At 48.7% G+C, this 23908-nt stretch overlaps 1 protein-coding gene across 1 annotated transcript in view; it reads right to left on the bottom strand.

The window, feature by feature from the left end:
• LOC121549179 (arf-GAP with SH3 domain, ANK repeat and PH domain-containing protein 2-like) overlaps positions 1 to 23908 on the bottom strand; it is a 57470-nt gene that overhangs the window by 8755 nt on the left and 24807 nt on the right. The window contains 5 exon segments of the mRNA XM_045210263.1: positions 99 to 193; positions 558 to 691; positions 9606 to 9772; positions 13854 to 13902; positions 14086 to 14173. Of these exon segments, the coding sequence (XP_045066198.1) occupies positions 99 to 193; positions 558 to 691; positions 9606 to 9772; positions 13854 to 13902; positions 14086 to 14173 (533 nt within the window).

Consider the following 23908-nt stretch of genomic DNA (forward strand, 5'->3'; position numbering starts at 1 on the left):
GTTAAATGTATTGAATGTATTCAGTCAGTGTTGTTCCTGTTATGGTGTTGAAGGAGGGAGAGGAGGGGGTGTGGTTTGCCCGACTGTCTGTCACTCACATGTCACTTGAGGGGTTGGGTTTGGTCACGCCCTGTGCAGACAGGTCCGCTTCCATGATCTCATTGAAACCTACATTGCCCACATTCTTAGCCAGCTGGGGAAGACCAGGTAGCGCACACGTAAATATGGTATATATTCAGACCCTATTAATCTAGCCTGGTTCCAGATCTGTTTGTGCTGTATAGCCAATGACCATAGGAGTTGGCAAGACAGCACAAACAGATCTGGGACCAGGCTACTACTAATCCTACAAAAATAGTACAACAGCTTATACAATCAGAGCTGGGTTCAAATACTATTTGAAATAATCAAAACTTCTTGATTGAGCTTCCCTGGCATCTACCCATCTGGCACTCCAGGCAGGCTAAAGCAAAACAAATAAAATATGTAAAACATTTAAAATAGTATTTTAACCCATGTTTGTATACAATGCAACCATAAAAGCCTGTGATATTTACCAGGAGGTCTGCGGTTCCCAGGACGTCCAGTGTGAGAGACTGTATTCTAGAATAGTGGACGCCCATCTCCCTGTGGATTCCAGAACACTCGATGCAGATGAGCACTCCCAGGTTAGTGGAGAGCCAGGTGGGCTCTGAAGACAGAGATAGAGGATATTATCAGTGTTCAGACTAGTGTGCTGTGGCCTGGGGTGGTCTGGCGGTTGCTGCCACTGCCTTCGGAGCACACATGTATGCAAGTGCTGGCGTAGAGTCGAATCCAGCCCTTGACCTGGCACACCATTTCTCCTCTTTAAAAATGTACTTGAAAATCCTTAAAAAACTATATTTAAAAAAGACTAGTGTGCTTCCACTATAAGTTCTCACATGAAATAGTTGTACCGTTAAATAAAGTTCCACTCCTAAGAGTGAGCTGTAGTATATTGATGCACTATTTTCATTGTCCTATCAGTATAAATTCAACACATGGGATATATACAGTACCAGTCAAAAGTGAGGACACATCTACTCATTCAAGGGTTTTTCTTTATTTTTACTATTTTCTACATTGTAGTATAATAGTGAAGACATCAAAACTATGAAATAACACACATGGAATCATGTAGTAACCAAAAAAGTGTTAAACAAATCAAAATACACTGCTCAAAAAAATAAAGGGAACACTTAAACAACACAATGTAACTCCAAGTCAATCACACTTCTGTGAAATCAAACTGTCCACTTAGGAAGCAACACTGATTGACAATACATTTCACATGCTGTTGTGCAAATGGAATAGACAACAGGTGGAAATTATAGGCAATTAGCAAGACACCCCCAATAAAGAAGTGGTTCTGCAGGTGGTGACCACAGACCACTTCCCAGTTCCTATACTTCTTGGCTGATGTTTTGGTCACTTTTGAATGCTGGCGGTGCTTTCACTCTAGTGGTAGCATGAGACAGAGTCTACAACCCACACAAGTGGCTCAGGTAGTGCAGCTCATCCAGGATGGCACATCAATGCGAGCTGTGGCAAGAAGGTTTGCTGTGTCTGTCAGCGTAGTGTCCAGAGCATGGAGGCGCTACCAGGAGACAGGCCAGTACATCAGGAGACGTGGAGGAGGCCGCAGGAGGGCAACAACCCAGCAGCAGGACCGCTACCTTCGCCTTTGTGCAAGGAGGAGCAGGAGGAGGACTGCCAGAGCCCTGCAAAATGACCTCCAGCAGGCCACAAATGTGCATGTGTCTGCTCAAACGGTCAGAAACAGACTCCATCAGGGTGGTATGAGGGCCCGCCGTCCACAGGTGGGGGTTGTGCTTACAGCCCAACACCGTGCAGGACGTTTGGCATTTGCCAGAGAACACCAAGATTGGCAAATTCGCCACTGGCGCCCTGTGCTCTTCACAGATGAAAGCAGGTTCACACTGAGCACATGTGACAGATGTGACAGAGTCTGGAGACGCCGTGGAGAACGTTCTGCTGCCTGCAACATCCTCCAGCATGACCGGTTTGGCGGTGGGTCAGTCATGGTGTGGGGTGGCATTTCTTTGGGGGGCCGCACAGCCCTCCATGTGCTCGCCAGAGGTAGCCTGACTGCCATTAGGTACCGAGATGAGATCCTCAGACCCCTTGTGAGACCATATGCTGGTGCGGTTGACCCTGGGTTCCTCCTAATGCAAGACAATGCTAGACCTCATGTGGCTGGAGTGTGTCAGCAGTTCCTGCAAGAGGAAGGCATTGATGCTATGGACCGCCAGTTCCCCAGACCTGAATCCAATTGAGCACATCTGGGACATCATGTCTCGCTCCATCCACCAACGCCTGGACGTTGCACCACAGACTGGCTCCAGGAGTTGGCGGATGCTTTAGTCCAGGTCTGGGAGGAGATCCCTCAGGAGACCATCTGCCACTTCATCAGGAGCATGCCCAGGCGTTGTAGGGAGGTCATACAGGCACGTGGAGGCCACACACTACTGAGCCTCATTTTGACTTGTTTTAAGGACATTACATCAAAGTTGGATCAGCCTGTAGTGTGGTTTTCCACTTTAATTTTGAGGGTGACTCCAAATCCAGACCTCCATGGGTTGATACATTTGATTTCCATTGATAATTTTTGTGTGATTTTGTTGTCAGCACATTCAACTATGTAAAGAAAAAAGTATTTAATAATATTATTTCATTCATTCAGATCTAGGATGTGTTTGTCACGGTTTCTGCCGAGGCTGCTCCTTCTCCTTGTTCGGGCAGGCTTCGGCGGTCGTCGTCCCCGGAGTACTAGCTGCCACCGTTCGTTGTTTCTGTGTTCGTTTGGTTTGGTCTGTTTTGGATACACCTGTTTCTCATTTTGTCTTGATTATGTGTCCTTTAAGTTCTCGTTGTTTCTGTCTTGTGGTTGTGTGTAGTTGTTCATTTGTCAGCAGGTGTTTCCATGTCTAGTTTGTGCTCTATTGCTGTAGAGAGTCCGCACTATTGTGCGTGTTAAGTGTATTACGCTGAGTGCGTTATTTTTCTTGTGCCTCCGGCTCTGTTTGTAGCCGTTCATTCTGTGGACTTTATTAAAGTATTTTTGGACTACTTCTGCATCTGATTTCCACACCACCCCTACGCCAGCTCTGACAGAACTACACACCACTCATGGAATCAGCAGGAGCAGCAGCAGCGACCGAGTCATGGGAGGAGCGCGTCCGCGGACAGGATGACAGGATAGCTCAAATCACCAACGCTCTGCAGGGAGTAATGAATACCCTGCATCGCCTGGAGACCAGTTGGGCACCCACGCCTCCTCCCACATTACCACCAGCACCGGTCAGTCCCTTTGTCCACGCTCCGGAACCCAGTGGGATTCGGCTCTCGCTCCCGAGGGCGTATGATGGTACCGCTGCCGGGTGTCAAGGATTCCTCCTACAAGTTGAACTCTACCTCGCCACCGTACACCCGGTGCCCTCGGGACACGAGAGCGTTTCCGCCCTCATCTCCTGTCTCACCGGCAAGGCGTTGGAGTGGGCCAACGCCGAATGGAGGAGAATAGACCCCGCGACGATCACCTATGCGGAGTTCTCCCGTCGCTTCAGGGCTGTATTCGACCATCCACCTGAGGGGAAGGCGGCGGGAGAACGTCTATTCTACCTCCGACAGGGGAAGAGGAGCGCCCAGGAGTTTGCACTGGAGTTCCGGACTCTAGCGGCAGACGCAGGGTGGAATGAGCGGGCCCTCATAGACCACTTCCGCTGCAGCCTACGGGAGGACGTCCGTCGTGAGTTGGCCTGCAGGGACACCACCCTCACGTTTGACCAGTTGGTCGACATGGCCATTCGCCTAGACACCCTACTGGCCACCCGCGGACGTCCTGAGTGGGGGTCGTCCATTCCACCCTCCAGCACCTCCGAGCCTAGTCCTATGGAGCTCGGGGGTGCTGGCGCTAGAGAGGAGAGGAGAAGGAGCCCTAGGGGGACCAACCCCTGTACCAACTGTGGCCGTGGAGGACACACTGCGGCCAGGTGCTGGGGGGGGTCTCCTAGGGGACGAGACGGCAGGCCACGCACTGGGGAGTCCTTCCAGGTGAGTAGGCGCCCCACTTACCCAGAGCTCTCTGTTGTGCACCTAACCATACCTGTTTGCTTCCCACAGGTTGCACCTCGTTCCCAGCATAAGGCGCTAGTAGATTCAGGCACAGCTGGGAATTTTATAGATCAGAGATTTTGTGCAGAGTTAGGGATTCCCCTCCTTCCTGTCAACAAACCTTTCCCTGTACATGCTCTAGATAGCCGTCCGTTGGGATCGGGGTTGATTAGGGAGGTCACAGCTCCACTTAGGATGGGGACGCAGGAGGGTCATGAGGAGACTATACAGCTATATCTTATGGACTCTCCTGCGTATCCGGTGGTGCTGGGGCTTCCCTGGTTGATTACCCATAATCCATCTATTTCGTGGCAACAGAGGGCTCTTAAGGAGTGGTCTGCCCAGTGTGTAGGGCGATGTCTGGGCGTTTCCGTAGGGGCGACCTCGGTGGAGAGTCCAAACCAAGTGCCCGCATTGCACATTCCCCCCCGAGTATGAGGATTTAGCACTTGTGTTTAGTAAGGCGAAGGCGACGCAGTTGCCACCACATAGACAGGGGGATTGTGCGATAGACCTCCAGGTAGGAGCTGCGCTTCCGCGGAGCCATGTGTATCCTTTGTCTCAAGAGGAGAAGAGAGCTATGGAGACTTACATAGCCGAGTCTCTGAGACAGGGATACATACGGCCCTCCACTTCCCCTGCGTCCTCTAGTTTCTTTTTTGTGAAGAAAAAGGATGGAGGTTTGCGCCCGTGTATTGATTACCGCAGTCTCAATCAGATTACTGTGAAATACAGTTATCCACTCCCTCTGATTGCGAGTCTTTACACGGGCGCGGTTCTTCACAAAATTGGACCTCAGGAGCGCATACAACTTGGTGCGTATTAGGGAGGGTGACGAATGGAAGACAGCATTTAGTACCACCTCGGGTCATTACGAGTATCTCGTCATGCCATACGGGTTAATGAATGCTCCTTCAGTCTTCCAATCCTTCGTAGATGAGATCTTCCGGGATATGCAGGGGCAAGGAGTGGTCGTGTACATTGATGACATTCTGGTGTATTCTTCTACCCGAGCCGAGCATGTAGCCCTGGTGCGCCGAGTGTTGAGGAGATTGTTGGAGCATGACCTATATGTCAAGGCAGAGAAATGTCTGTTTTTCCAGGAGTCTGTCTCCTTTTTGGGTTATCAGTTGTCTGCGTCAGGGGTAAAGATGGAGGTTGACCGTGTACGGGCCGTGCGTAATTTGCAAACTCCAACCACTGTTAAAGAGGTGCAGCGGTTCTTGGGCTTTGCGAATTACTACAGGAGGTTTATCCGGGGGTTTTGGACAGGTGGCAGCTCCCATAACGTCTCTTCTAAAGGGAGGTCCGGTGCGCTTGCAGTGGTCTGCTGAGGCTGATAGGGCTTTTGGGAGACTGAAGGACCTGTTTACCTCGGCGCCGGTGTTGCGCATCCGGATCCCGCGCTACCATTCCAGGTCGAGGTAGACGCGTCAGAAGCCGGTATAGGGGCCGTGCTCTCGCAACGGTCTGGCACGCCCCTGAAACTCCGCCCCTGTGCCTTTACTCTAAAAAGCTCAGTCCGGCGGAGGCGAAATTATGACGTGGGGACAGGGAGCTGCTAGCCGTGGTCCAGGCCCTAAAGGTGTGGAGGCATTGGCTTGAGGGGGCTCAACACCCTTTCCTCATTTTGACTGACCACCGAAACCTGGAGTACATCCGGGCAGCTAGGAGACTGAACCCTCGCCAGGCTAGGTGGAACATGTTTCTGGCCCGGTTCGTTTTTAAGATCACGGACATCCCTGGGTCCCAGAACGGTAAGGCAGATGCCCTGTCCCGGCGGTATGACACGGAGGAGAGGTCCGTTGAGCCCACGCCCATACTCCCGCCGTCTTGCCTGGTGGCACCGGTGGTGTGGGAGGTCGATTCCGAAATCGAGCGGGCGTTGCGTACCGATCCTAGCCCTCCACAATGTCCTGTGGGTCGGACGTACGTTCCGCTCGAGGTTCGGGATCGACTTATATATTGGGCTCACACGTCACCCTCCTCTGGACATCCAGGGATTGGCCGGACGGTGCACTGCCTTAGCACTAAGTACTGGTGGCCAACGTTAGCCAGGGATGTGAGGGTTTAGCTACAACCCCTGCCCGTTCCACAACGACCCTGGTCTCACCTCTCGGTTGATTTTGTTACTGACCTTCCCCCCTCCCAGGGAAATACCACCATCCTGGTCGTTGTGGATCGGTTCTCGAAGGCCTGTCGTCTCCTTCCCATGCCGGGTCTCCCCACTGCCCTACAGACCGCTGAGGCACTATTCACTCACGTCTTCCGGCATTACGGGGTACCCGAGGATATTGTGTCTGATCGAGGCCCCCAGTTCACCTCTCGAGTCTGCAGAGCGTTCATGGAGCGCTTGGGGGTCTCGGTGAGCCTTACCTCGGGGTACCACCCGGAGAGCAATGGGCAGGTTGAACGGGTAAACCAGGATGTGGGTAGGTTTCTGAGGTCGTATTGCCAGGGCCGGCCGGAGGAGTGGGCGAGGTATGTTCCCTGGGCCGAGATGGCCCAGAACTCCCTTCGCCACTCCTCCACCAGACTCACTCCTTTCCAATGTGTACTAGGGTACCAGCCGGCTCTGGCACCTTGGCATCAGAGCCAGATCGAGGCTCCTGCGGTGGATGAGTGGGTGCGGCGCTCGGAGGAGACATGGAACGCTGCTCACGTACATCTGCAGCGGGCCATCCGTCGACACAAGGCGAGCGCCGATCTCCACCGCAGTGAGGGACCGGTGTACGCACCGGGAGATCGAGTCTGGCTCTCGACCAGAAACCTGCCCCTCCGCCTGCCCTGCCGGAAGCTGGGTCGGCGGTTTCTGGGGCCTTTTAAAGTCCTGAGGAGGTTGAACGAGGTGTGTTACAGATTACAACTTCCTATTGATTATAAGAATATTAACCCCTCGTTCCATGTGTCTCTCCTCAGGCCGGTGGTAGCTGGTCCACTCCAGGACTGTGAGATAGCAGAGACTCCTCCGCCCCCGCTGGACATCGAGGGGGCTCCGGCGTACACAGTTCGGTCCATCCTGGATTCGAGACGCCGGATGGGGGGTCTCCAATATCTCGTGGAGTGGGAGGGGTACGGTCCGGAGGAGCGGTGCTGGGTGCCGAGGAGAGATGTCTTAGACCCGTCCCTTCTGACTGAGTTCCATCGTGGTCATCCCACGCGCCCTGCTCCGCGTCCTCCTGGTCGTCCCCGAGGCCAGGGTCGGCGCACGGCTGGAGCCACGCGTCAAGGGGGGGGGGTACTGTCACGGTTTCTGCCGAGGCTGCTCCTTCTCCTTGTTCGGGCAGGCTTCGGCGGTCGTCGTCCCCGGAGTACTAGCTGCCACCGTTCGTTGTTTCTGTGTTCGTTTGGTTTGGTCTGTTTTGGTACACCTGTTTCTCATTTTGTCTTGATTATGTGTCCTTTAAGTTCTCGTTGTTTCTGTCTTGTGGTTGTGTGTAGTTGTTCATTTGTCAGCGGGTGTTTCCATGTCTAGTTTGTGCTCTATTGCTGTAGAGAGTCCGCACTATTGTGCGTGTTTAGTGTATTACGCTGAGTGCGTTATTTTTCTTGTGCCTCCGGCTCTGTTTGTAGCCGTTCATTCTGTGGACTTTATTAAAGTATTTTTGGACTACTTCTGCATCCTGCATCTGATTTCCACACCACCCCTACGCCAGCTCTGACAGTGTTGTTTAAGTTTTCCCTTAATTTTTTATAGCAGTGTATATTTTAGATTTTAGATTATTCAAAGTAGCCACCCAGCCTTGGTGACAGCTTTGCACACTCTTCGCATTCTCTCAACCAGCTTCACCTGGAATGCTTTTCCAACAGTCTTGAAGGAGTTCCTACATATGCTGAGCACTTGTTGGCTGCTTTTCCTTCAATCTGCGGTCTAACTCATCCCAATTCATCTCAATTGGGTTGAAGTCAGGTGATTGTGGAGGCCAGGTCATCTGAAGCAGTACTCCATCACTCTCCTTCTTGGTCTAATAGCCCTTACACAGCCTGGAGGTGTGTTTTGGGTCATTGTCCTGTTGAAAAACAAATGATAGTCCCACTAAGCGCAAACCAGATGGGATGGCGTATTGCTGCAGAATGCTGTGGTAGCCATGCTGGTTAAGTGTGCCTTGAATTCTAAATAAATCACAGACAGTGTCACCAGCAAAGCACCCCCCACACCATCACACCTCCTCCTCAATGCTTTACGGTGTGAACCACACATGCAGAGATCATCCGTTCACCTACTCTGTGTCTCACAAAGACATAGCGGTTGGAACCAAAAATCTCAAATTTGGACTCATCAGACCAAAGGTCAGATTTCCACCGGTCTAATGTCCATTGCTCGTGTTTCTTGGCCCAAGCAAGTCTCTTCTTCTTATTGGTGTCCTTTAGTAGTGGTTTCTTTGCAGCAATTTGACCATGAAGGCCTGATTCACGCAGTCTCCTCTGAACAGTTGATGTTGAGATGTGTCTGTTACTTGAATTGGGCTGCAATTTCTGAGGCTGGTAACTCTAATGCACTTATCCTCTGCAGCAGAGGTAACTTTGGGTCTTCCTTTCCTGTGGCGCTCCTCATGAGAGCCAGTTTCATCATAGTGCTTGATAGTTTTTGCGACTGCACTTGAAGAAACGTTCAAAGTTCTTGAAATGTTCCGGACTGACTGACCTTCATGTCTTAAAGTAATGATGGACTGTAGTTTCTCTTTGCTTATTTGAGCTGTTCCTGCCATAATATGGACTTGGTCTTTTACCAAATAGGGCTATCTTCTGTATACCACCCCTACCTTGTCACAACACAACTGATTGGCTCAAAAACATTAAGAAGGAAATAAATTCCACAAATGAACTTTTAACAAGGCACACCTGCTAATTGAAAGGCATTCCAGGTGACTACCTCATGAAGCTGGTTGAGAGAATGCCAAGAGTGTGCAAAGCTGTCATCAAGGCAAAGGGTGGCTACTTTGAAGAATCTTAAATCTAAAATATATTTTGCTTTTTTTAACACTTTTTTGGTTACTACATGATTCCATATGTGTTATTTCATAGTTTTGATGTCTTCACTATTATTCTACAATGTAGAAAATTGTAAAAATAAAGAAAAACCCTTGAATGAGAAGGTGTGCCAAACGTTTGACTGGTACTGTAGGCACAGTAGGATTTCAATAACATCTGACCGAAACAGCCAACCCTTTTTCTTCGGTATTTGAGGAACTAGTCTGACCTAACAAAGACTCCTAAGAATGTGTGTGAGCGCATGCAGTGCAGCACATAGAAAAAATAACATGTCAATTGTCAAACCAAGCAAGGTTGTACGTTCAGCCTTGTAAATTACGGAAACCATGTCAGCCCCTCACACATTCACATACTGTATGTACAAGACTGTGTTCATTTTGATATAATACCCGTCTGGGAGGAAGACCACAATAATTTCTTGCTGCCTTTTCCCAGAATGCTCTCTGTGTGTCACTCACTGGGCGCTTCACAGTCGCAGCAGACGTCGTTGCCGCTCATCCTCTTGACCTCGCTGACGATGGCCTTGGTCAGCTCCTGCACTATGTTGTTCTCCCCTCTGTCCTGGTCTCCTTTGAAGGCATCGTTTAGGGCCTCCTCCTTACTGTTCTGCAGGACTGAGATCCATCTGAAAACACAGGCAGGGTCAGCCGAGAGAACCAGTGAGCTTGGAGGGCAAAGTGTGCGTTCTAAATGGCACCCTATTCCATTTACATTTACATTTTCGTCATTTAGCAGACGCTCTTATCCAGAGCGACTTACAGTTAGTGAATACATATTTTTATTTTTATTGTTTTTATACTGCCCCCCCGTGCGAATCAAACCCACAACCCTGGCGTTGCAAACACCATGCTCTATCAACTGAGCTACATCCCTGCCGGCCATTCCCTCCCCTACCCTGGACAACGCTGGGCCAATTGTGCGCCGCCCATGAGTCTCCCGGTCGCGACAGAGCCTGGATTCGAACCAGGATCTCTAGTGGCACAGTTAGCACTGCGATGCAGTGCCTTAGACCACTGCGCCACTCAGGAGCTTTGACCAGAGTCAAGTGCACTATATAGGGAATAGGGTGCCATTTGGAATCCATACAACGTCAAAGAGGGTCTGAGAAGAGACCAATTAAATGTACCCCCTGTATCATATAGACACATAATGAAGGGCACCAAGTTATTTTAATTTTGGAAATCTTTTCCAAAGTATTCCCATAATAGACAGATATACTATATATACAAAAGTATGTGGACACCCCTTCAAATGAGAGGATTTGGCTATTTTTAGCCACACCCGTTGCTGACAGGTGTATAGAATCAAGCACACCGCCATGCAATCTCCATAGACAAACATTGGCCGTAGAATAGCCTTACTGAAGAGCTCAGTGACTAGGCCACACAAGGCCACAGAACGGGACCGCCGAGTGCTGAAGCACGTAGCGCGTAAACATCGTCTGTCCTCAGTTTCAACACTCACCACCGAGTTCCAACCTGCCTCTGGAAGCAACGTCAGCACAATAACTGTTTGTCAGGAGCTTCATAAAATGGGTTTCCATGGCCAAGCAGCCGCACACAAGCCTAAGATCACCATGCGCAAAGCCAAGCGTCGGCTGGAGTGGTGTAAAGCTCGCCACCATTGGACTCTGGAGCAGTGACGAATCTGGGTTTGGCGGATGCCAGGAGAACGCTACCTGCCCCAATGCATAGTGCCAACTGTAAAGTTTGGTGGAGGAGGAATAATAGTCTGGGGCTGTTTTTCATGGTTTAGGCTAGGCCCCTTAGTTCCAGTGAAGGGAAATCTTAACACTACAGAATACAATTAAATTCTAGACGATTCTGTGCTTCAGTTTGGGGAAGGCCCTTTCCTGTTTCAGCATGAAAATGCCCCCTGTGCACAAATCGAGGTCCATACAGAAACGGCTTGTCGGGATCGGTGTGGAGGAACTTGACTGGCCTGCACAGAGCCCTGACCTCAACTCCATCGAACACCTTTGGGATGAATTGGAACACTGACTGCAAGCCAGGCCTAATCGCCAAACATCAGTCCCCGCAGCTATGTTCCAACATGTAGTGGAAAGCCTTCCCAGAAGAGTGGAGGCTGTTATAGCGGCAAAGGGGGGGACCAACTCCATATTAATGCCCATGATTTTGGAATGAGATGTTCAATTAGCAGGTGTCCACATACTTTTGGTCATGTAGTGTATAGGTGATCGTATACACATTTTAAATGATGATGTGTTGGTCAAATATTATATGTCTGTTTGGGCTTCTTGCGGTCAATTTGTAGTCTACATATGATTTGTAATTATGTTCCGGCCTCCATCCACTCAAGAAAGAAATCGGCCCCTGGCTGAATCTAGTTGTTGATCCCTGATATAGGGTGTCCAATCAAAAGCACATATTTTAACCTATGTTAATTCCTCTGAGAAAACCAATGGTCCAAACCTCATGTGTCTATCATAATCCGTTCAAAAGCTGTTGGAGTTTGTAGCTTTGTAGGATGGCCAAAATTAGGGTGACTAAATCAATGAAGGCCAGAGAAAACAATAGGTAAAACAATCTGGAAAATAGCATTGCATCAGCTGACAGGCTCACCGTTAAACTCATCATCTTTCTTCTCAAATTCGGAGGACATACAGTTGAAGTCGGAAGTTTACATACACCTTAGCCAAATACATTTAAACTCTGTTTTTCACAATTCCTGACATTTAATCCTAGTAAAAATTCCCTGTCTTAGGTCAGTTAGGATGATTTATTTCAGCTTTTCTTTCTTTTATCACATTCCCAGTGGGTCAGAAGTTTACATACACTAAATTAGTATTTGGTAGCATTGCCTTTAAATTGTTTAACTTGGGTCAAACGTTTCGGGTAGCCTTCCACAAGCTTCCCACAATAAGTTGGGTGAATTTTGGCCCATTCCTCCTGACAGAGCTGGTGTAACTGAGTCAGGTTTGTAGGCCTCCTTGCTCGCACACACTTTTTCTGCCCACAAATTTTCTATAGGATTGAGGTCAGGGCTTTGTGATGGCCTCTCCAATACCTTTACTTTGTTGTCCTTAAGCCATTTTGCCACAACTCTGGAAGTATGCTTGGGGTCATTGTCCATTTGGAAGACCCATTTGCGACCAAGCTTTAACTTCCTGACTGATGTCTTGAGATGTTGCTTCAATATATCCACATAATTTTCCTTCCTCATGATGCCATCTATTTTGTGAAGTGCACCAGTCCCTTCTGCAGCAAAGCACCCCCACAGCATGATGCTGCCAACCCCGTGCTTCACAGTTGGGATGGTGTTCTTCGGCTTGCAAGCGTCCCCCCTTTTCCTCCAAACATAACGATGGTCATTATGGCCAAACAGTTCTATTTTTGTTTCATCAGACCAGAGGACATTTCTCCAAAAAGTACAATCTTTGTCCCCATGTGCAGTTGCAAACCGTAGTCTGGCTTTTTTTTATGGCGGTTTTGGAGCAGTGGCTTCTTCCTTGCTGAGCGGCCTTTCAGGTTATGTCGATATAGGACTCGTTTTACTGTGGATATAGATACTTTTATACCTGCTTCCTCCAGCATCTTCACAAGGTCCTTTGCTGTTGTTCTGGGATTGATTTGCACTTTTCGCACCAAAGTACGTTCATCTCTAGGAGACAGAACGCGTCTCCTTCCTGAGCGGTATGATGGCTGCATGGTCCCATGGTGTTTATACTTGCGTACTATTGTTTGTACAGATGAACGTGGTACCTTCAGGCATTTGGAAATTGCTCCAAAGGATGAACCAGACTTGTGGAGGTCTACAATTTGGCTGATTTCTTTTGATTTTCCCATGATGTCAAGCAAAGAGGGACTGAGTTTGAAGGTAGGCCTTGACATACATACACAGATACACCTCCAATTGACTCAAATGATGTCAATTAGCCTATCAGAAGCTTCTAAAGCCATGACATCATTTTCTGGAATTTTCCAAGCTGTTTAAAGGCACAGTCAACTTAGTGTATGTAAACTTCTGACCCACTGGAATTGTGATACAGTGAATTATAAGTGAAATAATCTGTCTGTAAACAATTGTTGGAAAAATTACTTGTGTCATGCACAAAGTAGATGTCCTAACCAACTTGCCAAAACTATAGTTTGTTAACAAGCCATTTGTGGAGTGGTTGAAAAATGAGTTTTAATGACTCCAACCTAAGTGTATGTAAACTTCCGACTTCAACTGTAAAACAATATAGAGGTAAGATAGAAATCGAGTTTGAGACATGAAATGTAGTATTTTCATATTTTATTATACGCTTTTCAAATGAATGCTATTCTTTTTTTAAAGAATTCTCACAAAAACATGCGTATCTCTGTGAAATGTCAACAGTGCACGGAGCGTACCGCAAGCTTTTTATTTTCAAAGTCTACTACATTTAATTCAGCTTGTGAAAAAGCGTCACTGTTCTGTCAACAGAGCTCGGAGCTTATTATCGGATGTAAGGTTACGAAATCCAAATTTTGGGATATAATGTTAATATAATGTTACAGAAAGATCCCACTCAACGATTCAGACATGAAGAATCATTTTTGTCTTGGTAAAATGTATTTATAATTTAAATTTCATCACCAAAGATGGGCAGAGTGGATGGACACCTCACATAATGATGTATACACAATGTTTGCACAGAAACTGGTACAGTGCAAAAGGCACAGACAGTTTACATTGGATCAGTGAACCCCTATGTTACTTACATCTGACACTCAGCCTCTTCCTCAGCTTGAAAGTGATAGGTTCTGTCATCTGTTTGGGTAAACAGAGAATGAGATCAGTTTGAGTAAGATGTCTTTGTAGTAAGAGAAGCTAGGCTACCAGAAGGCATCGACAGTACTACATGGAAGAGTACATGGCTGTCACTGAAAAACTGTAGTCCAGGGTTGCAGAGGTTTGAGATGGAGATGAGCCTCAAAGTGCTGCGTAACTCACGGGAGAAGAGATCAAAGCTTTTCTTCTCATCTGGGTTGAGCTTCACTTGACAGGTTAGCAGGTTGAGTTTAGCTGGTGGTCTGTTCGCCTATGAGAGAGGAGCAGAGAGGGATGAGAGAAGAGTGGACCAGATAATAGGACAAACATTTTAATGCTGTCAGAGTGCTGTGTGTGGATGAGTGTAGGGAATCAAGCGCAGGAACCAGGATGACTTCAACAGACTTTAGTAAATCCAAATCAGGTAAAGAGTCGCCAACCCAACCGGGCGGCGCGAACAATTACGCACAAACACAGTGCGGAAAACAAGAAAAAGCGCACGCAGTGCGAACTCTCGAAAATGACAACAAACGAGAGAGAACAAACTCCTCTGTGGCAAGCTGACAAAATACAATCACGCATAACACCTGACCCAAACAAACGAAACTAAATAGGGAACATAATCAAACACAAACAAGGGACAGGTGTTACAAAGAGACAAAACCAAACGAACATGAAACATAGAACGGTGGCAGCTAGTACTCCGGAGACGACGACCGCCGAAGCCTGCCCGAACAAGGAAGAGGAGCAGCCTCGGCCGAAACCGTGACAAATGCTAAAATGTATCATACAGTATGCATGGAACTTTCCCATAAACTAAGTCAGTTGTGTGATGTCAAACAGTCAAATAACTTCAGAAAAATAACATTATCAAATGCAGCAGTAACCCATAAATGTATTATTGTTGAATGAAATTGTATGCCGGTTACAGCTACATCCCTATGAAGGCCCAAAGAACAGCATTGTTTTTGGATAAGATGTCACACAATTACTGTCCAGTTCTTTAATGTAAGTAGAGTAACAATGTGAAATGCACTGAAACAGAACAAATGTGACCCTTCCCAAATGAAAAAATACTATAGTATACTATGGTATAAATACTACAGCATTTACTGTAGTGCTTTTCCGGACTTTACTGTAGTATTTACTGTAGTATACTGTAGTATTTACAGTTAACCATAGTATAAATACTGTAGGAAAATAAAACTGTAATATATACTATAGTAATTAATGTAGTGTTTTTGCAGATTGTAGTATACTGTAGTATTTACTGTAGTGTTTTTGCAGACATTACTATACTGTAGTATTTACTGTAGTGTTTTTGCAGACTGTACTATACTGTAGTATTTACTGTAATGTTTTTGCAGACATTACTATACTGTAGTATTTACTACAGTGTTTTTGTTTTATCTTTGACATAGAAGTGGAGGCTTTCTCCTTCAGGAAACCTACTGTCGTGAAGAGGGCACGACAAAGCCTATTCCCCCTCAGGAGACTGAAAAGATTTGGCATGGGTCCTCAGATCCTCAAAAAGTTATACAACTGCACCATCGACAGCATCCTGACTGGTTGCATCACTGCCTGGTATGGCAACTGCTCGGCCTCCGACCGCAAGGCACTACAGAGGGTAGTGCGTACGGCACAGTACATCACTGGGGCTAAGCTTCCTGCCATCCAGGACATCTATACCAGGCGGTGTCAGAGGAAGGCCCTAAAAATTGTCAAAGACTCCAGCTACCCTAGTCATAGACTGTTCTCTCTGGTACCGCACGGCAAGCGGTACCGGAGCACCAAGTCTAGGTCCAAAAGGCTTCTCAACAGCTTCTACCCCCAAGCCATAAGACTCCTGAACAGCTAATCATGGCTACCCGGACTATTTGCACTTCCCCCCCACCCCCACCCCCACCCCATCCCCCTCTTTTACGCTGCTGCTACTCTGTTTATTATTTTTGCATAGTTACTTTAACTCTACCCACATGTACATATTATCTCAATTACCTCGACTAGCCGGTGCCCCCGCACATTGACTCTGTACCGGTACCCCCTGTATATAGCCTCCCTACTGTTATTTTATTTTACAGCTGCTCTTTAGTTATTTGCTTTTATTTTTTTTACTTAACACTTTTTTTATTTCACTTTTTTATAAATAAAAAAAACTGCATAGTTGGTTAAAGGCTTGAAGTTTTGGAATGGTCTAGTCCAGACTTAATCCCAATTGAGATTTTGTGGCAGGACTTGAAACGAGCAGTTCATGCTTGAAAACCCACAAATGTAGCTGAGTTACAGCAGTGTCCTTTGGGATGTTCTTTGGGTGGTGGACCATTCTTATACACACGGGAAACTGTTGAGCATGAAAAACCCAGCAGTGTTGAAGTTCTTGACACACTCAAACTGGTGCGCCTGGCACCCACTACCATACCCCGTTCAAAGGCACTTAAATCATTTTGTCTTGCCCATTCACACTCTGAATGGAACACATACAGAATCCATGTCTCAATTGTCTCAAGGCTTAAAAATCCTTCTTTAACCTGTCTCCTCCCTTTCATCTACACTGATTGAAGTGAATTTAACAAGTGACATCAATAAGGGATCATAGCGTTCACCTGGATTCACCTGGTCAGTCTATGTCATGGAAAGAGGAGGTGTTCCTAATATTTTGTCCACTCTGGAAAGAGGAGGTGTTCCTAATATTTTGTCCACTCAGTGTATAGTAAACTGTAGTGTTTTCTCCCTTTATCACTGGACAAATTCACCATGGAAGACATGCTCAGGGGGAATTTCAGCATTTAAACAATAGCTCTGTACAGTGTCTGACAAGAGGCTGCTGTGATGGTTGAGGTTTCAGGACATGACAGAGTATTTGTCAGTTACTAAAATTATATCAGTCATGCCATTCTCTGATCACAACTAGGGCTGTGGCGGTCATAAAATTTTGTCGGCCGGTGATTGTCAAGCAAATAACTTACAGTAACTGACAGTTAATTAACATAAACACATTTAGCATTTCCTGGCTTCCACACATAGCCTACAAGCCACTGATGCAGACCTTTGGAACATCTACATTTAAAAAAGTCTGATAAATCCATGTAATATAGCCTACACCATCACAATAAATCCATTACTTATTTTAGACAGCTCTAAAGAAACATGATATGAAGAAAATGCAGTCTATTTCAGAAGAACAGAATAGCATACTCAAGTTGTCCTTATGTTAGGCCCTGATCTGGTTATGCCATATGACTGTGGGCTACACTAGTTCATTTAGCAGACAAGATTTGCTTAGAATTCCATGGCATTATATTATATTATTTTATAGTATGAAGAATACATTTGAAAATAGCTGAATCAAATAGAAAGGATATTTTCTCCAAACGATTTCTGAGGGAGTGTGCACATGCGGCTATTCTGTGTTGCTCGGTTAACAAAGAAACAGGTACTCCTATATGCTTAATTTAGAGTTATTTATGTAACTTCAGTTGTGATACAAACGTTGGGCTATATGTTTTGAAGTTTAATACATTCTAAGGCTGCATGATGCGACTCTAATGATGATTTGAAAAAAGTCGCATGAAAGGCATGAGTTCTGCTTAGTTTTTTGCGCTGGCTGTACACACTTCATCAGTCTCTCATTCACAATTTGACAAGCACTTGATAATGCCTTGAATTTCCTGGCGGCATCCCATTTGTGTAATGCCCCCTAAAAGAATCCATGCCTTTTGTGGCCAGTGGCCGTTGTGGCCTTGGGCTGAATATAATAATAATAATAATAATTCCCTTCTCCCGGCTGCATATTCCGAAGCACCTCTCACTCACATGGCTCTCCATCACATGATCGGGTCTTTCTCACAGGCTAAAAGTGAAAACAGACACATCGGGGACGCAACTGCGCGCGTCCTTATCCAATTCCGAGGCGCATATTGAAGATATTGGAAGAACTGTCCACATTTATTTTTCGTCAGCCAACAAGATGAGTAGGCCTAACAAACAGCAAACGCACTAGCCTATGTCAATCTACTTATTCCCATAGTACAAAAGTTGACCTATTCTGTGCGAGAAATAAATATTCCAAACATAGTCTGGGACAGTTGTGGGATGCGATAGATCCCAAATTAATACAACCACTAGCGTCCCAAAAACGTTTTAAATCAATCAGGCTGACGCAACAGATCAGAACGTTTAGCTTAAAATGTTGATAAACTATTAAGCTATTTCTGCCATGTGCAGCAATGCGCACATGGCAGTAGTGTCACGGTTTCGGCCGAGGCTGCTCCTTCTCCTTGTTCGGGCAGGCTTCGGCGGTCGTCGTCTCCGGAGTACTAGCTGCCACCGTTCGATGTTTCTAGGTTTGATTGGGGTTGTCTGTTTTGTTACACCTGTTCCTTATTAGTGTTCATTATGCGTCCTATTTAGTTCTCTTGAGTTTGGTCAGGTGTTGTGTGTAATTGTTTTTTGTCACGTTCTGTGCCAGTTCATGTTTTTCAGTTCTCTCTTTATTTTGTGTTTGAGAGAGAGTTCCGCACTTTGTGCGCCTTTTGTTTACTTTACAGTGGTGCGTAAAGTTCGCCTGTTGCCTGTTGCCGTGTGTGGCTTGTTCTTTGGACTTCACTAAAGACGTCTGTTCAAAACCTCTGTGTGTCCTGCGCCTGATTCCACACTACCTCTACACTCAACCCTGACAGAATTACACACCAATTCAATGGAATCAGCAGGAGCAACCGCACCCAGTGAAATCATCGAGGAGCGTCTTCGTGGACAGGAGGACAGGGTTAATCAAATCGGACACGCTCTGGATAGAGTTATGAACACCCTCCATCGATGGGAGACCAGCGGGGTACCCACGCCCCCACCTACCACACCATCACCATCGGTCAGTCCGCCTGTCCAACTTCCGGAACCCAGTGGGATTCGGCTCTCGCTCCCGAGGGCGTAAGACGGCACCGCTGCCGGGTGTCAAGGATTCCTGCTGCAAGTTGAACTCTACCTCGCCACCGTACACCCGGCGCCCTCGGGACACGAGAGCGTCTCTGCCCTCATCTCTTGTCTCACCGGCAAGGCGTTGGAGTGGGCCAACGCCGAATGGAGGAGAATAGACGCCGCTACTATCACCTATGCGGAGTTCTCCCGCCGCTTCCGTGCAGTGTTTGACCATCCACCAGAGGGGAAGGTGGCGGGGGAGCGTCTATTCTACCTCGGGCAGGGGATGAGGAGCGCTCAGGAGTTTGCACTGGAGTTCCGGACTCTAGCGGCAGATGCAGGGTGGAATGAGCGGGCTCTCATAGATCACTTCCGCTGCAGCCTCCGGGAGGACGTCCAGAGGGAGTTGGCGTGCAGGTATACCACGCTTTCTTTTGACCAATTGGTTGACATGGCCATTCGGCTGGACACCCTGCTCGCTACCCGTGGACGTCCCGGGTGGGGGTCGCTCATTCCACCCTCCAGCACCTCCGAGCCGAGCCCTATGGAGCTCGGAGGTGCTGGCGCTAGAGAACGGAGGAGAAGGAGCCCGAGGGGGGCCGTCCCCTGCACCAACTGTGGCCGTGGAGGGCACACCGCGGCTAGGTGCTGGGGAGGGTCTCCTGGTGGAAGAGAAGGCAGGCCACACATTGGGGAGTCCTCCCAGGTGAGTAGGCGCCCCACTTACCCAGAGCTTTCTGTCGTACACATAACTATACCTGTTTGTTTTCCACAGGTTGCACCTCGTTCCCAGCATAAGGCACTAGTAGATTCAGGCGCAGCTGGGAATTTTGTAGATCGTAAATTCTGTGTAGAGTTAGGGATCCCTCTCCTTCCGGTAAATAATCATTTCCCGGTACATGCCCTAGATAGCCGTCCGTTAGGATCCGGGTTGATTAGAGAGGTCACAGTGCCACTTAGGATGGAGACGCAGGGGGGTCATGAGGAGACGATTCAGCTCTATCTGATCGACTCTCCTGCGTATCCGGTGGTACTGGGGCTTCCCTGGTTGATTACACATGATCCTACTATTTCGTGGCGAGAGAAGGCTCTTAAGGGGTGGTCTGCCCAGTGTGAGGGGCTATGTCTGGGTGTTTCCGTAGGGGCGACCTCGGTGGAGAGTCCGAACCAAATGCCCGCACTGCACATTCCCCCCGAGTATGAGGATTTGGCCCTCGTGTTTAGCAAGACAAGAGCGGCGCGGTTGCCGCCTCATAGACAGGGGGATTGTGCGATAGACCTCCAGGCAGGGAGCTGCGCCTCGCGGAGCCATGTGTATCCTTTGTCACAAGAGGAGAAGAGGGCAATGGAGACATACATTGCCGAGTCTCTGAGACAGGGATACATACGGCCCTCCACTTCGCCCGCGTCCTCGAGCTTCTTTTTTGTGAAGAAAAAGGATGGAGGTTTGCGCCCGTGTATTGATTACCGCGGTCTATATCAGATTACGGTGAAATATAGTTATCCACTCCCTCTGATTGCGACTATGATGGAGTCATTACACGGGGCACGGTTCTTCACAAAATTGGACCTCAGGAGCGCATATAACTTGGTGCGCATTAGAGAGGGCGATGAATGGAAAACAGCATTTAGTACTACCTCCGGTCATTACGAGTATCTCGTCATGCCATACGGGTTAATGAATGCTCCATCAGTCTTCCAATCCTTTGTAGATGAGATTTTCTGGGACATGCAGGGGCAGGGAGTAGTCGTGTACATAGACGATATTCTGGTGTACAGTTCTATCCGAGCCGAGCATGTAGCCCTGGTGCGCCGAGTGTTGAGGAGGCTGTTGGAGCATGACCTGTATGTCAAGGCAGAGAAATGTCTGTTCTTCCAGGAGTCGGTCTCCTTTTTGGGTTATCAGTTGTCTGTGTCAGGGGTGAAGATGGAGGTTGACCGTGTGTCAGCCGTACGTAATTGGCAAACCCCAACCACGGTTAAAGAGGTGCAGCAGTTCTTGGGTTTTGCGAATTACTACCGGAGGTTTATCCGGGGTTTTGGACAGGTGGCAGCTCCCATAACGTCCCTTCTGAAGGGGGGTCCGGTGCGCTTGCGGTGGTCAGCCGAGGCGGACAGGGCTTTTGGGAAACTGAAGGACCTGTTTACCTCGGCTCCGGTGCTGGCGCACCCGGATCCCGCTTTACCATTCCAAGTGGAGGTGGACGCGTCAGAAGCCGGTATCGGGGCCGTTCTCTCACAACGGTCCGGCACACCACCTAAACTCCGCCCCTGTGCTTTTTATTCGAAAAAGCTCAGTCCGGCGGAGCGTAATTATGACGTAGGGGACAGGGAGCTGTTAGCCGTGGTACAGGCCCTAAAGGTGTGGAGGCATTGGCTTGAGGGGGCTCAACACCCTTTCCTCATTTTGACTGACCATCGGAACCTGGAAAGGGGTTAGTTTAGTGGAGGAGTGGCGGAGAGAGTTCTGTGCCATCTCGGCCCAGGGAACATATCTCGCCCACTCCTCCGGCCGGCCCTGGCAATACGACCTCAGAAACCTACCCACATCCTGGTTGACACGTTCGACCTGCCCATTACTCTCCGGGTGGTAACCCGAGGTAAGGCTCACCGAAACCCCCAACCGTTCCATAAATGCTCCCAGACTCTGGAGGTAAATGCCGGAAGACGTGGGTAAATAGAGCCTCAGCGGTCTGTAGGGCAGTAGGAAGACCCGGCATGGGAAGGAGACGACAGGCCTTCGAGAACCGATCCACAACGACCGGGCAGCTAGGAGACTGAATCCTCGCCAGGCTCGGTGGACTATGTTTCTAGCCCGGTTCGTGTTTAAGATCACTTACATCCCTGGGTCCCAGAACGGGAAGGCAGATGCCCTGTCTCGGCGGTATGACACGGAGGTGAGGTCCGTTGAGCCCACTCCCATACTACCTAAGTCTTGTCTGGTTGCACCGGTGGTATGGGAGGTCGATGCGGAGATCAAGCGGGCGTTACGCACCGACCCTAGCCCTCCACAGTGTCCGGTGGGTCGGACGTACGTCCCGCTCGAGGTCCGGGATCGACTCATTTATTGGGCTCACACGTCACCCTCCTCTGGGCATCCAGGTATTGGCCGGACAGTGCACTGCCTTAGCACAAAGTACTGGTGGCCAACGTTAGCCAGGGATGTGAGGATTTATGTCTCCTCCTGCTCGGTGTGTGCCCAGTGTAAGGCGCCCAGACACTTGCCCAGGGGTAAGTTACAACCCCTGCCCGTTCCACAACGACCCTGGTCTCACCTTTCGGTGGATTTTGTTACAGACCTTCCCCCCTCCCAGGGGAATACCACCATCCTGGTCGTTGTGGATCGGTTCTCGAAGGCCTGTCGTCTCCTTCCCATGCCGGGTCTTCCTACTGCCCTACAGACCGCTGAGGCTCTATTTACCCACGTCTTCCGGCATTACGGGGTACCCGAGGATATAGTGTCTGATCGAGGCCCCCAGTTTACCTCCAGAGTCTGGGAGCGTTTATGGAACGGTTGGGGGTTTCGGTGAGCCTTACCTCGGGTTACCACCCGGAGAGTAATGGGCAGGTCGAACGTGTCAACCAGGATGTGGGTAGGTTTCTGAGGTCGTATTGCCAGGGCCAGCCGGAGGAGTGGGCGAGATATGTTCCCTGGGCCGAGATGGCACAGAACTCTCTCCGCCACTCCTCCACTAAACTAACCCCTTTCCAGTGTGTGTTAGGGTACCAGCCGGTTCTGGCACCTTGGCATGAGAGCCAGATCGAGGCCCTGCGGTGGATGAGTGGGTGCGGCGCTCGGAGGAGACGTGGAATGCTGCACACATCCATCTGCAGCGAGCCATCCGTCGACATAAGACGAGCGCCGATCTCCACCGCAGTGAGGGGCCAGTGTACGCACCTGGAGATCGAGTCTGGCTCTCGACCAGAAACCTGCCCCTCCGCCTGCCCTGCCGGAAGCTGGGTCGGCGGTTTGTGGGGCCTTTTAAAGTCCTGAGGAGATTGAACGAGGTGTGTTACAGGTTACAACTGCCCATTGATTACAAGAATATTAACCCCTCGTTCCATGTGTCTCTCCTCAGGCCGGTGGTAGCTGGTCCACTCCAGGACTATGAGATAGAAGAGACTCCTCCGCCCCATTGGACATCGAGGGGGCTCCGGCGCACACTGTTCGGTCCATCCTAGATTCGAGACGCCGGATGGGGGGTCTCCAATATCTCGTGGAGTGGGAGGGGTACGGCCCGGAGGAGCGGTGCTGGGTGCCGAGGAGGGACATCCTAGACCCGTCTCTTCTGACCGAGTTCCATCGTGGTCATCCCACGCGCCCTGCTCCGCGTCTTCCTGGTCGTCCCCGAGGCCAGGTCAAGGGGGGGGGTACTGTCACGGTTTCGGCCGAGGCTGCTCCTTCTACTTGTTCGGGCAGGCTTCGGCGGTCGTCGTCTCCGGAGTACTAGCTGCCACCGTTCGATGTTTCTATGTTTGATTGGGGTTGTCTGTTTTGTTACACCTGTTCCTTATTAGTGTTCATTATGCGTCCTATTTAGTTCTCTTGAGTTTGGTCAGGTGTTGTGTGTAATTGTTTTTTGTCACGTTGTGTGCTAGTTCGTGTTTTTCAGTTCTCTCTTTATTTTGTGTTTGAGAGAGAGTTCCGCACTTTGTGCGCCTTTTGTTTACTTTACCGTGGTGCGTAAAGTTCGCCTGTTGCCTGTTGCCGTGTGTGGCTTGTTCTTTGGACTTCACTAAAGACGTCTGTTCGAAACCTCTGTGTGTCCTGCGCCTGATTCCACACTACCTCTACACTCAACCCTGACAAGTAGGCTATAAGCGCGAATGTTCCATTAGCTGGGAAATACCATTTTCAAAAGTGACCACAAATGCGATTATGCATGTAATGCTTTTATTATAAAGGTGTATTTTTATGGTGAAAATGATCTTCCCCAAACTTGAAACTTCACGCGCTGCGTATGTATGCCAGTTAGGCTCTACACCCATTGTAAAGATGATTCATGTGCTTAATTTTAAGAAGTTATTTGGCTACTTTAGTTGTGATACAAACCTTATCAAAACATTTAGGACTATGGGCCAGGTTCCATGA

Source organism: Coregonus clupeaformis, chromosome 33 (genome assembly GCF_020615455.1).
Source record: "Coregonus clupeaformis isolate EN_2021a chromosome 33, ASM2061545v1, whole genome shotgun sequence".
NCBI lineage: Eukaryota > Metazoa > Chordata > Actinopteri > Salmoniformes > Salmonidae > Coregonus > Coregonus clupeaformis.